The sequence below is a fragment of the Rhinolophus sinicus genome, chromosome 10 (genome assembly GCF_057876585.1).
Source record: "Rhinolophus sinicus isolate RSI-liver-muscle chromosome 10, RSI-T2T, whole genome shotgun sequence".
Classification (NCBI taxonomy): Eukaryota; Metazoa; Chordata; class Mammalia; order Chiroptera; family Rhinolophidae; genus Rhinolophus; species Rhinolophus sinicus.
Window position 1 is genome coordinate 7,741,059 of NC_142510.1, and position 17,667 is coordinate 7,758,725.

At 52.0% G+C, this 17,667-nt stretch overlaps 1 protein-coding gene across 1 annotated transcript in view; it reads left to right on the top strand.

Moving 5' to 3' along the window:
* The first annotated feature begins 4,852 nt into the window (after nt 1-4,852).
* The window catches only part of APOLTP (apolipoprotein lipid transfer particle homolog), a 31,034-nt gene continuing 18,219 nt past the window's right edge, over nt 4,853-17,667 (top strand). The window contains exons 1-6 of the mRNA XM_088801244.1: nt 4,853-5,034; nt 7,992-8,122; nt 10,058-10,149; nt 12,781-12,920; nt 13,530-16,049; nt 17,180-17,272. Coding sequence (XP_088657370.1) covers nt 17,196-17,272 — 77 coding nt within the window. The 5' untranslated portion in view covers nt 4,853-5,034; nt 7,992-8,122; nt 10,058-10,149; ... (1 more) ...; nt 13,530-16,049; nt 17,180-17,195. The remainder of the gene's footprint in view (nt 5,035-7,991; nt 8,123-10,057; nt 10,150-12,780; nt 12,921-13,529; nt 16,050-17,179; nt 17,273-17,667) is intronic.

A 17,667-nucleotide genomic window follows, 5' to 3' on the forward strand; every position in this document is an offset into this window, starting at 1 on the left:
GAGGTTCCGAAGGCTTTGAGACATCAGGCTGGTTCCCTCGTTTGTGGCTGATGACAGTGTTTCTGAGCGTCACGAGGCCGTGCTATGATGATGTGCTTTCTCCCCACTCGTTTCCCTCTGAGGTGGAGCCCTGCACCCATGTGTAACAGGAGGGCCCGAGAGAAGTTTTAGCACCATCGCTGGGGAAGGGAGGTGATATGTCTGGGACTTCTGATGAGGCTGCCCCCGACCCCACTGCCTTCCCGATAAACCCTTCCATGTTTACAGGAACCATGTTCTCATCGGCAGGGTCCAGGGGCGCCGGTTCTCCCAGCCGGTGAACTTCCGGTTGGTTTGGCAAGACGTGGAGCTTACTGTGTGCCAGGCACCATTCTTGGCCCTTATGATAAACAAGATACACAGACCCCGCTTTCACGTAGCATAAAGTCCAGTGTCAGGGAGATGGACGGTACCCACAGCAAATGAACAAGCGTTTCATTTACTGATGAGCGCTGTGGGAACAGAGCTGGGATGTGGCTGAATGGCCACTGTGGACCAGGGGTCTAAAGCAGAAGACACTGGCGTTGAGACCTGGGGTGCTCCCTGGAAAATCTGGGGAAAAGAATTGGCCAGGGCCAAGGTCTTGAGGCTGAATATACTGGGCGTGTTTGGGGAGCAGGCAGGACAGCCTCGCTGGAGCTAGACAGTGAGGACCAGAGGGGCCAGCTCCTGCAGAACCTCATAGTCAGGATAACTTCCAGAACATTCTAGGCACATGGTGTGCTTTGTTGTACCATCGCTGCCATTCGCAGCTCAGGGCTGGATGTCACTGGTGACATTTTGAGGACGTTTACTCTCCCTGTTATGTCTGCTCCATCTTAATGTTGCTCTTGATTTTAGCCTGAAAAACATGGCCTTTCCTGGAAGGTATTAAACATGCTGAGATTTTTTTCCGATTCAGACCCCAGGGCCTGTGTGCAGAGGAGAGAGAGGAAAAAAAGGACGTGTTTTTCCTTTGATCGTATAACAGCCTGGGAGGGTTCAAAACATGCTTGTTTGTTTGGAATGCTGCTAATGGATACGTGCTTCACAGGCTGCTTCCCCAGGACCGAGGGTTTGGGGACTGTTATGTGCCCAGCACAGACAGGACAGAAATAGGTCGTTCCGGGTGTGGGCAGAGCTGGGCCCCTACGGGAGGCACCAGTTCTAGGCACGGTGCCAGTTGTGCCGGGCACAGCCCCCGCCCTCCAGAAGCTCAGCTTTGCAGGCAGCACTGGGCATGGGGGCTTCTCAGATACACAGATGCCCAGACCCCATGCCTCAGTATTCGTATTGGCGGGTGTGGGTTGAGAACCCCGCATGTGGGCGTACAGTGCTGGGTCCTCAGCGTTTCTCATGCAGTCAGGGGGGAGAAGGGTGTGGTGAGGCCAGTGCCCATCCAGGGCCGGAAATGCCTTCGTTGGGTTTCCCAGCACCGCAGGCCCTCAGGGGTGCTGTTGCCTGTAGGAGGCAAAGCATTTGTTCACGAGCTTGGAGAGGATGGGCCAGAGGCCTCCAGGCGGGGTTACTCAGCCTCAGTCTCTGGAGGGCTGTGCTGAGATGGCACAGACCCCTGTGTCCTGCTCGGCTACGGGAAGCAGAGCCCAGATCGCCTGGGGGACAGCGGGGACACCCACAAATGTGTGAACTTTACATCCCGTTCACACAAATGTCTGGGGCTGGGGAGCCAAGCAGAACAGGGAAGAGGCATAAGGCGGGCACAGTGGGGTGGCATGGGCTGCACCTTTAAATGGTGGATGGCCTCAGACACACATACGCACACCTTATAAATTTTGTGTATGTGTAGCAGAGACACCTGCAGCTGGTTCAGTTTCAGGGGCCGGGAGCCAGGCCCCAGTTTGTTGCTCTCTCGAATCCTGGGTCTAGTGGCCTCAGCCTGGGGGCCTCCTGGGAATCAGAGGAGAGGGCCATCTGCCTCGCCAGGTGGTGCTCCAAGTCACCAGCTGGTAGGTGACAGAGCCACCGTGAACCCAGGCAGCCTGGCCCCACTGACTCCTCGGGCCAGATCATTCTGTCTTGTGGGGAGAGTCCTGTGCATGTAGAATGTTGAGCAGCGTCCCTGGCCTCCATCCACCAGATGCCAGCATCACCCCCAGTCGTGACAAACACAAGTGTCTCCAGATGTTGCCAGATGTCTCCTGGGAGCATGCTTGCCCCAGTGAGAACCGCTGCTCTGCGGCCTGTGTTCTAACCATTGCACTGATAAACCTCATGAAACTCTGGGCAGTCAGGCTTGCTTCCTCTCATCTGGCCCCCAGTGTGCACCCTCTAACACCCTGGCTGGGCATTTCTCTGGCAGAAGTGGCTCAGGGCACAGCGTGCTGCAGGCCTGTGGTTCCCCTCGGGGAGACTGGCAGTGCTGGCCCCAGAGGGTGCAGGGCGGTTGTCCTGTATTTCCAACGCAAGAAAGGAAGTAAATTGTTCCCACCGGGGAGGTTCCCTGGGCTAGGGGTGAATGGCTGAGCACCTTGTTCCTGAAATGGCTTTTCAGAGATGGCTCAGTGCTTACAAGCAGCTCTGTAGTGCCTGGTTGTCCAGGGAGGACCTTGCTGGCTTTGCCTGGAATGCCTTCGCCCTCGCCCCGCCCATTGTCAGTGGGCAGGAGGCAAGATTGCTTTTCCAGTCTGGAAACAACACCAGGACTCAGCACTCAGTAGAGAGCAAATCCCCAGCCTGACCCTCTGCAGAGCAGCCCTGGAGTTTTGACGTGGGGGGCGGTGGACAGGGACGGCTAAGAGCATCACTCAGGAGTGAAGGCTGGGAGAGGGCATAGCTATGACTGCCATCGGGTCTTCTGAGAATAGGGAGCCCAAGTCGCAGGCATTTATTAAGTGCCGGCTGTGTACAGCTAAGCATTTTACAGACTGTGTGGCACGCTGGCTTGCAAGAGCTGATGGTTACATATCCAGGAATCCTGCAGGCTGGTTGTTAAATACAAACGTTACTAAAGGTGACGTTACCCCATTTTACAATTCAAATGAGTCATATCAGAAACAAAGGTAACGAGTATTTTGCTACATTTTGCTGTTATCTTTGCAACATGAGGTTATTTGCATGAACTGTAGCTGTGTTTAGTGATAGCACACAGTTTGAAATGGGCCATGGTGGGAATATTTACACCATGGAAATTGGCAAACATTATAAATCAGGGCTTGCTTGCCTTCCTTCCTTCCTTCCTTCCTTCCTTCCTTCCTTCCTTCCTTCCTTCCTTCCTTCCTTCTTTCTTTCCATGCTCTTGAGAGGAGGACACTAGTTCAGAGTGGACTCAGCACTAGACAGCCTGGGTGCAAGTTTCAGCCCTGCCCTTAGTAGCTGTGACGTCACGGGCACCTACTCACTTAAATGCTCTGATGTCACTTTGCTTCTCTGTTAAGCGGGTGTAATGACAGGTGCTGTGAAGATCAAATGAGATGGTGCGTGTAGAGGGCTGAGCACAGTGCCTGGTACACTGCAGAGGACCCGTGCAACGTAACTGCTGGCGGTTTTGTAGTGTCATTGTTATTGTGTGTTATTGTTATTAGTGGCTGTAGGCTTCTCACCCAGGAGGCAGGAACCTTACTCTCTTCCCCCCATCCCGAAGCCTTCCACCCCTGTCCCCTTTTCCACTTTTGAATTCTCTTCTCCCTCCTGGAGGGGAAAGTGGGATGAGCCACCGTGATCCCGCCTGCCGTGCCTGGTTCTGGAAAGTTAGTTCTGAAGCCAACACTTGGGGCGAGAGGCCTCCCCTGAGCAAGTGAACACCTGACCCTCCCCAGTCAGGAAGACACCCAGTCAGGCACAGCAGCTGGACTTACTGGAGGTCTTCAAAGTGCGTGTGTCTGAGCCTGGAGAGTATTGGCTGATGCTGGGACAGGCAGCCACCAGCTGGAGGGCAATGGAGCTGAAGGCATCGGGAAGATAGGTAGCGGGCCTGGAACTGAGAGTCCCTGGGCGGCTGCCCCAGTGGGGTTCACAGAGAGTCTCTGAGGCTGACAGCGGTCAGGGCCAGCCATGACGGGGGTGGTTGGCCTGCACAGAGGCGGGCTTGTGTGTCCTGTGCGAGGAAGGGAAGGCAGAGCTTAGGGTCGCCAGTGGCTCCGCCAATAGAAGATACATTATGGGAATGCTGCCCAGACCTTAGGGGACAGACGTGCTGGCCAGTGAGGGGTCTGTTTCACAGGCTGCATCTTGCTGAGTCAAGCTGCGTGTGTGCAGGGACTCAGTCCCTGGTCCCAGCACCAGTGGACCCCTGGCTGGGAGGTGTAAGGGCTGGGAACTTTAGTTCCGGCTTCCACTGAGCGTGGGGAAAGCTGGGGTCTGCCAGCAGCAAGCCAGGACGAACCCAACAGGTCCTGGAACCTGAGGGGGATGTGCTCTGAAGAGCCCTTCATTTCCTGGTGAGTGTTTGGACACTAGAAGCAATACTGGTCAGGCCTTCGGACAAGGGACAAAGAGTGCAAACCACCCTTTATTAACCATCACTTCATAATTCTGAAAAACTTTTATGTTTTCATTAAAGATACTGGAAAAGATTGTCACCTCACTAACTCTGTGAGATATGCTAAGTCTCATTATAATGACTCAGTTATAATTATGGTGAATATTTATTGGGCCTTTATCAGCACATAAAGCTCACAAATGCAGCTGCCATGTCTACTTTTCACCACCATATCCCTAGCTCCTAGTGCCTGGCACATAGTAGGTACCCAATAAGTACTTGTTCAATTAAAGAAGGAAAATGGGCCAGCCTGTGTGCCAGGGGCAGGGATTCCGTGGAGAGAAGCCCAGAAGTGTGACCTTGTCTCATTGGGTCTGACACCTCACTTCCTCTGCAGTGCTGTCTGGAGGCAGGGGGATGGGTGAGATGACCCTTGGGGTCCCTGCGCTGCTGGGCCTCTCACACCGCCCCCTCTGATTCCCAGGCTGCAGAGCTGTTCCTGACGCTGGTGTCAGCTTCTCCCAGGATGAGCTGATGGAACTCTGGTGACAGTCTTTCTTTAAATGCCAAGACAAGCGGTAATGACATTTCCTCGGGTGAGGGAGGGGCTGGACCAGGAGCTGGCTGGGTGTCCTGCAGGTTGGGCGAGCTTAATACTGTCCCGGTCCCCATGTAGGGATGATGATGGTGATGGCCCATCTCATCCCTGTGATACTGACATGTCCTTCAGTCTGGGGATGTCTGTCAAGGCGATTACGTAGGGAGCATGGGGGTTCCCATGGGGCCCCAGGCCTCTAGAAGCAGAAGGGCCTGGCGGTATAAAGACAGGCATTGTTCTCTCCTTGGCCTGGGACCCTCCTGCCAAGAGCTGAAATTAGCATTCCAATGGGCCTCGGGTACCCTTGTGCTGGGCAGGGCTGGGATCCCACCACCCACCCTGCTGATGTGAGGCCAGCAAGGGGTGCGGAGACCCCCAAGCATGGAGGGGAATCTCTGAGGCACTAGCTCTGTGCTCAGGGCTGTGCAGGGGGAGAGTTTGGGGCTCCTTCCCAGAGTCCAACCTCTCACCAGGCCCTGTGCGTTTTTCAAAGGCTCTTGAAAAGATTTTGAGACGTGAAAAAATTTTATCGGCTCCAAAATATGAAAGAAACCCACCCTCCCCCAGGAAATAACACTGCCAAATGTCTAATTGAATGACTATAAAGCATAATAGCTAAAGCACGATTACTGTTTCAAGCCCTTTGTCTGTATTTGCTCATTTAATCCTCACAACGACTCCCTGGGTGGGTGATTCATTATTCCTCAATTACAGTTGCAGAAGGAAACCAAGGCGCAGAGCAGTTAGGAAGCTTGCCCAAAGTCACACAGCAGAGTTGGGATTTGAACCCAGGTGGTCTGTGCTTCTCCATCCAATTCTTATGGGCTTAAATATAAGTGATATTTGACTTGGGCACTGAGGATCCTGTGGCACCTAAGAGCACAGGTGCTGGACCAGGCTGCCCAGCTCGGCCCCTCCCGAGGTGTGTGAGTGTGGGTGCGACCCTGCTGCTCCTCTCCGAGCCTTGGATTGTTCCTGTGATGACCTGAGGCAGCTGCGAGCTGTGGTCACCTTCGTGCCATTCCCTGGGCCTCTCACATTCTCAGGCAACTGCTGCTGGACACCCCGCCCTCCTGTGGCACTGAGACCTGTGTGGGCCTCCTGAGGGAGCGCATTGCTTCGGGGGAGGTGGAGAAGGAGATAGACGCATGGCTCTGGTCGCTGCCTTTGTCCCGCAGCCCACGGATGTGGTGAGCCCCTGCACCCCACCCCGGTGTCATCCCTTCCCCGCTTGGCTGTTAATTGGACAAAGGGACGACCTGCTCTCCTCTGGGCTTTGTGCCAGCCCCTCATGGGACAAGTAGAGGCGGGTCAGAGAGATCTGGGTTTGACTCTCAGCGGTGTTCCTCCCAGCTGTGTGATCCCAGGCAAGTGACTTAACCTCTCTGAGCCTGTTTACTGATCTATAAAATGATGATGGAGCAGTACCTCCCTCCTAGGCTCATGGTGAGAAATGAGATGCTGCACGTAAAGCAATTCTCTTGGTATCCGGCACTTGGAATAAGAGCTGCTGTTGTTATTGTAAACAAACATATTGAACAAGCCTTCAGATTAGGAAAGCAGGTGAAACTAGGCCAACGATTTCTAACACTATGCGGAGGCTTGTTTAACCCTCACAATGCCTCTGTGAAGTAGATGCTTCTACTACGCCCATACTGCAGATGAGGAAACTGAGGCCCGAGGAGGCTGGGTAGCTTGCCCAAGTTAATACTGCTATTCTCCCTGTCCCCACTGGGCATGTCCTCATTTGCCTGGGGATGCTGTCACTTGTCGCTCTTCACCCTGCTGTGCCAGACTGGTAGTGGGCCAGGATTCAGAGGTCACTCTAGAGCTGGTGATGGGCCAGCCAGCGTCTCTGAGAGCGTGGGAGACTCCTGTGCTGGCCTAGGGGGTCCCCAGTGGGATCTTTCAGTCCCTCATGCTGGGCCGGCTGTGGCTAACTCTCCAGGCCGAGTATAGGGAGTGCTCACCCCAGGCCTGACCCCTGACCCCAGGGTTTACAGTTGGGCCATTCCTGGCAGGTCATGTGGTTGCCTCCACTCAGCAGACACAGAGTCAGAGAGGCCTGGGCTGGATCCCAAAGGGCATCGCACACAGCTCATGGCCTAGCAGGTGACACTCCAGCCACCAGGAATGCCAGCTCTGTTCAGGACCTGCTGGGGCTTGGCCAGTGCTGAGCAGTCTCTGTGTCCGTGAAAACGTCTCACTCTTCCGTCTGTCCTTCACTCACTCCTGTGTTTGCTCTGCAGGAGTGCAGTGGTTAGAAGCGCAGATCCCAGCTTCAGATCCCAGCTCTGTCCCTTACCAGCACGACTTTGGGCACCTGACGTTTCTGTCCCTAAGTTTTCCTCTCTGTACCATGGGGGTAACTTGTAGGCTGACGGTGTGGACTAGTGAGTTGTTATGACATGCACCAAGTATTGCGTATTCTGCTGGTGTCCCCGCAGTGACCACTTGTCAGGGACTCACAGTGAGCAGAGCAATTTGGGTCCCTCGGTTTGTGGAGCCCAGGATCTTCTGTTCCCTGCCTCACGTGGGTTCTTGTCCCTCTAGACTAGAGCTTGCACCGCCGTGGACTGTATTTGCCCACCCCACCTTGCTGCCCCTTTGCCATCCTCTTGGTTGAAGGCTTCAGTGTCCGGGGGGTAAGGAAGGGTGGCTGAGTGTCTGCGTGGGACTCTGCCAAGGACCTGGACTGACAGCCGAATGAACCTGGATCCCGTCGCTGCCACTTGATGGCCCCAGAAGACGGGCCTGGTGGAGCTGGGTGGGTGAGGCAGTGTGGCCCCTGAAGGAGGGCCAGACACTAAATCCAGCCCCATTGTGTAGGCAAGGAGCCACAGGCTCAGACATGAGGAAATTGGCAGGATGCCCCCAGAAAATGCTGGGGCAGACAGGGTGTTGAACCCATCTCTAAAACCTTGTTTTATCCCTCAGGGAGGATTGGAACTCTCTGGACTGCCCACGCGAGTGACCTGGAACTGACACTGGACGACGGGGGTGTCTACTACGTCAAGGTCTGGCTCACATCCGTGGCCCACCTGTGCTGGCACCTGCCGTCTCCCCAGGTATTTCCAGCCTGGCCCCAGAGTCCCTGCTAATAATCACCCCCTCCTTGGGTGTTTTAGCAGTTCTTCCCTTTCCACCTACCAATAGCATTTGTGTGTTCTTGTTACCCAAAAACGTATAAAGATGGGAAAAAAAGGAACTCAAATCCCACTACCACTGATGTTTTAAAAATTGATAATATTAGGAGCACAGGGACATGCTTTTTTTAAAAAAATGGCAAACTAAAGCATGCCATTCCCTAGATTTCCAGAAGAAATATCAGTACACACACCGAGACTTCTGCATGAGTTTCCCAGGGTGGCTGTAACAAAGGGCCCCAAACGGGGGGCTTAAACAACAGACATTTCTCTCCCCCAGTTCTGGAGGCTGGAAGTCCACAGTCAAGGTGTTGGGAGGGGTGGTTCCTTCTGAGGGCTGCGAGGGAGAAGGTGTTCTATGCTTCTTTCCTAGAGACTTGTAGCCTGAGGCGTTCCTTGGCTTGTAGACAGCCGTCTTCGCCCTGTCTTCACTCTGCGGGTGTCTGTGCCCAGATTTCCCCTTTGTAGAAGGACACCGCTCTTACTGGATCAGGGCCCCTCCTTATGACTTCATGGCCACTCGAGCATCTACAAAGACCTTATTTCCAAAGAAGTTCCCACTCACAGGTACTGAGGGTTAGAACATCAATGCCTTTGTGGGGGGATGCAATTCAACCCCTAATACTGTAGATTGGCAAGCCCTTTTAGTTCTGAGTTGTTTTTATTTCTTCCTCTTTTTTTTAATGTTTTCTTTGAAAGGATCACAGCTAGTCTTTCTTTATACCTTGCTTTTTTTTTTTTTTCCTCAAAAATATACCTTGGTGAATTTTTCGTACCAGCTGGTACTTTTTTTTTTTTTTTTTAAGCTGGTACTTTTTAAATTTTATTTAGTTAAGAAAATAGGTAATACATTGAAAGGATTCAAAGTGCAAAAGATATGAAAGGGTATAGAACCGAGTGTCCACTAGAGTAGCCGCTTGCCCACACGGCTATTTAAATGATTTAGAATTAAAGAAATGAGAGAGGTGGTGCCTTAGTTGTACTAAGCACTTTTCGAGAACTTTTCCATCATTGCACAAAGTTCCATTGGTCAGCACGGTGTAGCGTTAAAAACCTCTTCCTCCCTCCCCCCCCCCCCCCCCCCCCCGAAGCCCAACTCTGTTCCTTCGTTTTTTGTGATTCCTCTCAGAGATCTTCTGTGCCAGTAGGTACCAGTATATTTTCCCCCGGCCGCTTTAAAATAAAAATGTGCCTTTGTACTTGGGACGGCAGTGTTAGTCGATGAGATGGCATTTATTTAGCTACTTCCATAGCACAGGGTCGTGACTTTGTCCTGGGTATTTGGTCTTATACATCAACTGCTGCCAACACCCTTCTCTGCAGGGTAAATTCTTAGCAGTGGAATTCCGGGCCAAAAAAGGTGTGCATTTTTCTCTCGGTAGGTACTTTTCAAGGTTCTTCACCAGAGGTACCTGTTAGGAACTCAGTGGGCCCCGCTGAAGCCCTTGCGATTGTGTGGAAGTTTTGTGTCTGTCCACCCTGCTGGGGAGAGAGTTTAGACCTTCCATCTGATGTTCAAGCAGGTTGTGACTCCCAGAAGGGCAAATACAGCAGCTTCAGACTCGCTCCCCCCACACAGCCACTCTGGGCACCTTTGGCAGCAAGTGATTCTGCCTCCGTCTCCGGTGTCTTCTCAGACAGGTTGCATTTTTGCTGCATAAACACACGCTCCACTCCCAGATCCGCTTCCTGCCCCCGTGGGGAGAAGACCAAGTGTCAGGGGAGAGCGTCTTCCTCCCGAAGGCCCAGCAGCCTGACTGCTGAGACTACACATGGTTTCTAGAACTCCCAGGGAGCCCTCAAATCTCCTGCTTTTCACTAAGTGCACAAGCGCTGATTGCCTTGACCTCCCTACAGACCTTTCTGCTGCTCTCCAGAGAGGCTTGTGCAGCCTGAAAACACTTGCCTTTAGAGAAACTCCATTTCTAGCTGCTGGACCCATCACAACGGTAAGAGCCAGAGTTCTAGAGTTTTCTGAAGCCTGTTCTGGTGGGGTCACCGGTGGCCTTGGGCCCAAGGTCTCTCCTTTAGTCCTTTTGGTAAGCCCATATGAGATGAGGAAACTGAGGCAGATGAGCTCATGAACACAAAACAGAAGAGCAGGGTTCAGCTCAGCTCGGCTGATAGGGTTTAAGGATGGCATGGGGCAGTATCCCCCACCTCCCTGGGTGTGCAGTGGTAGGACACCCCAAAGTCTCTGGTTGCCTGGAGAGCCCTCGTTTACCATGGACCCAACTTAAATGTGACTAGTATTCCCTTTATTCAGTGTCCTGGTTTGGATGAGAAATTCTGCAGTCATCCTACCCACCCGCTGCACTTTGAGAAAACTACGGCTACCACCCAGCGGCCTCTGAATACATCAGTTCACACCACCTTCCGACATACCATTAAGCAAGAGAAACAGAGCAGAGTGGAGAGTCTGCGTGTGTTTTTGTGCAAGGGGGAGCGTGCATAGGTACGCTCGTGCACACACACACACGTACGTACACACAAGCAGGCTCACGTAGGCCCACACTTACTCGCAAAGATGCACCATAAATTAGCAAGTGGTGTGGTTGATAGGTGGGTATGAGCGCTGTAGGGAAAGGAATCATTGAGCTGGGTACCAGAGTCTGCTGTTGTGTGAAAGGAAGGATCTGGATGTTGGCTTCAGTTTTCAGTAGGCTGACAGGGTAAGCCTGATGGAGAAGGTAACGTTTAGCAAGGATATGAAGGACTTGTGGAAGAGAGGCGTGTGGTCCTCTGCGGGAAGGGTGTGCCAGGTAAAAGGTGCAGCATGTGCAAAGGTCCTGTGGTGGGTATGTACCTGGAGCATTAGAAGCACAGCATGAAGGCCCTTGTGGCTGGAGCAGAATAGGAGAGGTCCCCTTGCCAAAGAGTAATCAGAGAACAACAATTCGTGACTGTTGTCAAAGACCAAAAACAAAAACCGATTTACGAGAAAACATAATTAGCCAACAGTCTGGGAACAGTGAAGTCGTTTTTGCATCTTTTGGGTAAATGGATCAGCTGGCAGCCAACAGAGAAGTCTGTTGGACTGGTCGGCAGGTGGTGGGGCCATCAAAGTCAGCAGTTGCAATTGCTTATGGGTTCTCAGAAAACCTTGAGTGTGGAGCTATGGAGAGCAGTTCAGGCTGTGCCCGTGTTTCCCTGCCAGTGTCCTGTGGGCAGCTCCGCCTGCATCTGGCCGGGTCTGCACTGCCCATCTCTGGAGAAGGCCAGACCTTGGTGGCCTTTGCAAGGACTTGGGCTTTTACTCTGAGAAAGATGGGCGTGCCGTGATCCTCCGTGTCTTAAAGGGGTTGCTCTTGTCACCAGGTGGAGAACAGACGTCAGGGACCAGGGCAGGAGCTGGAAGATCTGGGAGGAGGATACGCCAGCCACGCAGGCATGACGACCAGGCCTGAGCCAGGGTAGTGGTGGAGGTGGCAGAAGCGGTCAGATCCCGTCTTCTGCAGGGAGAGCTGCCCGGAGTCCCTGATGGGTTGGCGAGGAGGGGCGAGGGGGGAGAGAAGAGTCCTTCATGTCTCAGTTTGTAACACGGATTACCTATTTTGAAAAATACTGAGTTTAAGACATTGGAGAAGGGTCAGCCTAGAAGGCTATTATCTAAGCTCCATCCCCTTCCCTGTGTCTGGTCCCAGTTCTTGTAAGGTCAGGGCCAGCCCTGCTGGCCAAACCCGACCCCTCAGGTGGTGCTGGGACCTGGCCAGGGTGACTTATGACCAGCAGCGGGTGAGGCCCAGCTGGAGGTGAAACCAGTGACGGCGGAAGGTCCTGTGGTCCTCGCCAGGACCCTCACGGAGCAGGCGGGCAGTGAGTTGCCCTCCTCTGTGTCACTGAGCCACCTGCTGAGCCACCAGGCCCACCTGTCAGGTAGGAGTGACCCCATCACCCCAAGCCACCAATATTAATACCCCATCTAAGGAAAAATCTAGGCTCCATATCTGCTCACAGCTTCCATTTGATTCCCCCAAGTGTCCCCTCCAACCCACTGACTGCTTTCATGAACCTGAAAACAGCAGCTTTCAGATTATTTTGATTCTTACCCACACTGTCCAATGTATAAAAAAGCCACATTTTGCATTTTGACCCAAGTTGCGTGGGGCACTGTTTAAATCTTGAACATATAGCCTGGCCTGGGCACTGGTGGGTCTGAGCAGGTACCCACCCTGCTACCGAAGCTGCGTCAAAGCCCTCATGGTTATGCTTCCCGTGGAGTGTTCTGGAAGGTGCCAAGGGCATGTGGTCAGGGGCTGGGGCTGTTGACCGCCTGGCATGGGTGTTGTGGGTACTTTCACTGGCACGGCTATCCCATGTGATCTGGCTGAATATCCGTGTAGCAGAAATAAGCTTCAGAAGGTGAAACTTACCGGATGACCTGTGATGCACTGCTGTTTCTATTCCATCCGTTCTATTTTGTTTTGGTCTATGTTATTTGAACAGAGCCAACAACTGTGAGCAGCCCTGAGCTCAGCATTCCTCACAGAGATTCAGGCGTTGGTTCTACCAGGAGCCCCCAAACCCAGGCCCTCATGGGCGCTTCCCACTTCCTTTCCTGTCTTCCCCATGTGCTGTAGGTACCCGAGAGGCAGGTGGATTACCGTTCACAGCTTGAGCCTCTGCTAGCCCCACGTGGAGGGCAGCACACACCTGACGGGGCAATACAATGGTCGCTGCCCTGGGTGGACACTCCTGGACACCCGGTGGGAGTGGGCAGGTGAGTGTCATCTAGAGAGTCTCCTTGGCCTCTGGTTAAGTTTTCTGGCCTCCAAGCCTTGCCCTAGCCGTGCCACGACCTGGAACACCTTTCTCTTTTGTTTGCCTGGCTAACTCAAGACTCAGACCTTTGTGTCCCATGACACTTAGAATCACATCCTGACTTCTTACCCTCACCAACAGATCTCCTCCTCCTGGCACACAATCAGTCCTTTAGTGACTAGTTGTCACCTTGGTGCTACTGAAAATCCATTGTATTCCCGACCCAGAGCAGGGGTCTGCAGACTCTTTCTGTGAAAACTCAGTAACTATTTTAGCTTTCGCAGGCCCTCCAATCTCTGTTGCAGTTACCCATCTCTGCCATTGTAGCATAAACACATCACAGAAAATCCACCACTGGACGGGTGTGGGATTGTGTTCCCGTAAGACTTTTGCTATGGACTAAATGTTTGTGTCCCCCACCCCCACCCTGCCAGATTCATAAGCTGAAGCCCCAGTGTCGTGGTATTGGGAGGTGGGGTCTTTCGGGTGATTCGGCCATGAAGGTGAGACTAGTGTTCTTATAAGAAGAGGAAGAAAGCTCACCCTTTTTCTCTTTCCATCATGTGAGGACGCAATGAGAAGATGTCTGCGTGCAAACCAGGAAAAGAGTCCTCCCCAGACGCCGACCATGCCAGCTCCCTGATCTCGGCTTCAGCCTCCAGAACTGTGAGAGAGAAGTGTCTGTTATTTAAGCCACTGGTATTTTGTTACAGCAGCAGATATTGACTAAGACAGCTTCATTTACAAAAACAGGCTGCGTTTGGCCTGTGTGCCATGGTTTCCTGATCCCTGACGTAGGGGATCTTGGCATCAATCTTCCTAGGAGTGAAACTCGCTTTTGCGTATGTGTCCTTAGCAAGTTGTTTTAAGTCTCTGGGCCTCAGTTTCCTCATCTATAAAATGGAGACAGCAGTATTTATCTCTTAAGCAGAGGTTGTGAGAATTGGTATGTAAAATAATAACTTCCTTTGAGTACTAAAGACATGCTTCCAAAGCCCTCACCCAAGTCTCTTTCTTGATTCTCCTAGTAGAAGCTCTGGGAGGTAACCGCATTCTCCAGTAGGCATTTATTGAGCACCTACTGTGTGCTGGGCCCTGGGCAAGGAAGATTGTGGTGGTTTCTCCCTTGCGGGGTATACATACATCCGTCGGAAGGAGGATAGAACCAGGCCAGCTGCTGAGCCCCCAGACCTGTCCTTCTGGGGCCGTACTTCCCCACCAGTTAAACGGGGCTGTGAATGGGTCCCAAAGGTTTGCTCGTTGAAACCTTTGGAGCCCCTGAGGGGAAACAAAGGGCAGGATGACAACCGAAAACACCTGCAGAAGTGTTTCCCAGTGGTGTTTACTGTTTTTTCAACCGGAGATTGCAGAATGGCGCCCTGGGCCAAATCTAACCTGCAGGTGTGTTTTGTCTGGCCTGCTTTGCATTTAAATTTTTTCCCCCCAAAATTAATCGTCAACACTGAAATTCAGAAGATTTGGAATAAAACCCAGATTTTGGCTTCTAATTTTAAAACATCAGAAGGTCTGACCCACTGGGCCTAGAAACCCACCTGCGAACAACAGGCTAGAACCAGATAGACGAAGATCCTTTAAGTTGGCTGTCTCTTCTCTTCTTAGCTCTGTGTTTGTTTAATGACATACATTTTTCTCTTTCCTTCAACCTTTATTTATTTCTTCTCCATCTTGGTTCTGGAATAAAGCCATGTATTTATTTAGAGATGTACACTAATGATAAAATTCTGTGGTAAGACCTTTTGAAGTTCTCCGTCAACCCAGATGGTAGAAGATGGTCACTGCTATTGTTTACTTGGCATGTGGCAGAAGCTAAGTAGTTGTTGAGTGAATAAATGATTAACTATGTGTATCAGTGCCCTATGGCTGCTGTAACAAATTACCACAAACTTAGTGGCTTAAAAAACCACGAATTTATTTTGTACTTCTGGGGCTCGGAAGTCCAAGATGGGCTTCCCTGGGCTAAAATCAAGGTGTCAGTCGGGTTATGTTCCTTCTGGGAGCTCCAGGGAGAATCTGTTTCCTGGCCTTGTCTAGCTTCGCAAAGATGCCCACATTTCTTGGTTCGTGGTCTTTTTCTCCATCTTCTAAGCCAGCAGAGTTGCATCTTCCTCTCTCTCTTCTCTGATTTTCCTGCCTCCATCTTGCAAGAACCATCATGATTACCTTGGGCCCACTGGATAATCCAGAACAATCTCCCATCTCAAGGTCTTTAACTGCAAAGTCCCCTTTGTCCTGTAAAATAACGTAGTTGAAGGTTCTGGGGATTAGGACGTGCACATCTTTGTGTGGGGTGGGTATTATTCTGCCTGCAATGCTATGAATTAAACATTAGTCCACCCCAGTATGGCTTTGGCTTGGAGTTTCAGACTACTAGTGATTCTTCAGTCTTCTAAATATTTATTGACACCTACTATGCCCCCGGACCTGTGCTGAGTATTAGGACTCAGCAGCGAACAAAAGGGAATAATGCCAGGGCACTCCCTTTGAATGAGACACAGGCGCTTAAGTTTGCCCCCTCAAGCCCACCCCACTAACCCTACCTGTGGGCACTGGAGTTGACCATCCCTGTGTGAAAGACCCCACATGCACCTGTCCCCACTTTCTGTCCTGTGTTTAGAACAGTATAGACTGTGCTTTAAGCCTTCAGTCTTGGGACCACTTTCTTCTGGCTGGGGGGGTTGCAAGTGTGGCTTCTGCCGCCACTTAGGGATGGGAGATAAACTCCCTTAGTTCTCCTGGTTCTTGCACACCCCGGCTAAGAACAGGGAGGTGGAGGCCACTTTGTAAGTCAACCAGAAAGTTGTGCTGCCCTAAAAAGGTCTGCACCGTGAAGATCTTACAGGTCCTGGATGTGACTCACTTCTCCGATGTACTCATTCCAGGTCGGGCAAATGCGGGTTGGTGGCCTCCAAGCAGAGTTCAACTGTTGGTGAAAGGAAAGGGTCCTGTCTGTTTCTTCCTAGCTGAGGATCCGCCAGGCCCTGAGTTTGTCTTCTGATGGAGTCCCCAGGGAGCATTCGACTGCAATGTGGGCGCAAGAGCTTCCATCAACAGCAATGTCACAGCCCAGGTGGGGAGGCCGAGTTCTGCCCCCTGGCTGAGGGAGGAAGGGTTTTAATGGGAGAGTGCAGGTATCCTATATGGGCTGGCTAAGGAGATGGCAGGGTGGCCCCGGGAAGTCGGCAGCACAGCCCTTATTTTGGCAATGTGCATGGGCTTCACATGACGCACTGGCTGCCGTAATATAAGTTAGCTTTACCCTGAAAGTTTACTCCCCAGTCATATCACAGTCCAGTGTGACTCTGCTCTATGCAGTTACTCCGGGACTGAGGCTCTCTCCACCTTGTGGCTCTGTCCTGCTGGCCGGCTGGCGGATGGGGAAAGAGCTGGTGAGAATTATGCAAGGGGTTTTCTGGGGCCAGGCCCATTAGTAGCCCATGTCACTTCTGCCCACAGAATGTGGGCCAGAACTCATCACATGACCCCACCCAGCTGCAAGGGAGGCTGGAAATGTAGCTTTCGCTGTATGTCCAGGAGGAAAGGAAATGCTGTTTGGTGACTATATAGCAGCCACTGTAGATATATTTGTTTATTCATCATTATATACAGATTGTGTCTGCTGTGTGCCGGGCTCTTGGCTAGGTACTGGGGAGGGACACATGACTGTGTTTCTGTCTTCATCTTCAAGGATCTTTCAAGTTCAAATCCTAGCTCCACTGCTGACTAGCTGTGTGACCTTGGGTAAATTACTCAACCCCATTCAGCCTCAGTTTGTCCAGCTATGAAATAGGGATAATAATACGAGAGCAGTGGTGAGGATTACACGAGGTGATAATTGTGAAGCCAGAAACCCAGTGCCTGTTCACGGTCAGGGTGAAATAGAGAGCAACCATGGACATGGGAGGCATGAACAGACACCATGGCAGGGGAAATTGGGGGCCTGGGGCCCCAGAACTGTCGTCCCAGCCCATGTCTGTAGCCTTACTTCTCAAGCTTCCTAGTAAGGCAGACTGAGTAAAATTTAGGGTTCAGAAACGCCAAGGAATGATGGAGGTTTCTGACATCTGCTGTTGGGCCTCAGCTTTGGGCCAACTCTGGGATGACTTGTCTCTTCTCAGGTGTCAGCTAGCCACCCCCTGGACTCCTACATCTCACTCCTCTGCTCCCTCTGACCAGCTTCTCCAATTCCCTTCCCCACAGGTCTTGGTCCAGCTGAATGGATCCGACTCCCAGTTGGTGTTGTTCTTCTAGCTCAGACTTCCCTGTGGACCTACATTTCCTCCGAACTTCCAGGTATGGAGGATGGTCCCTTTGGGATGACCTTGAATTGCCTGCCAAGTATTGTCTTTGAGCAGCCAGCTTGCTGGGAGATGGGGAGGAAGGAAGGGAGGATGGATGCCCCAGGGAGGCAGGAGGTGGGAGGCCACACCGTGAGGTTACACTTAACCAGACAACCCTTCCAGAATCAAGAACAGATGGAAGGGAGGCTTCCAAATCCATCATTTGGAAGTGATTGTCCAGGCGAGAAGGGTTTTGAGCTCCCTGTGTGTGTGTGTGTGTGTGTGTGAGTGTGTGTGAGTCAGTGAAAGGATCACATATCACCCTTAAAATGGAGAAAAACAAAATTGTCCTCTAAACCCCATCTTGTAGGTGGGTTTGTGAGAAGCCTGTATGGTCCCTTTTCTGAC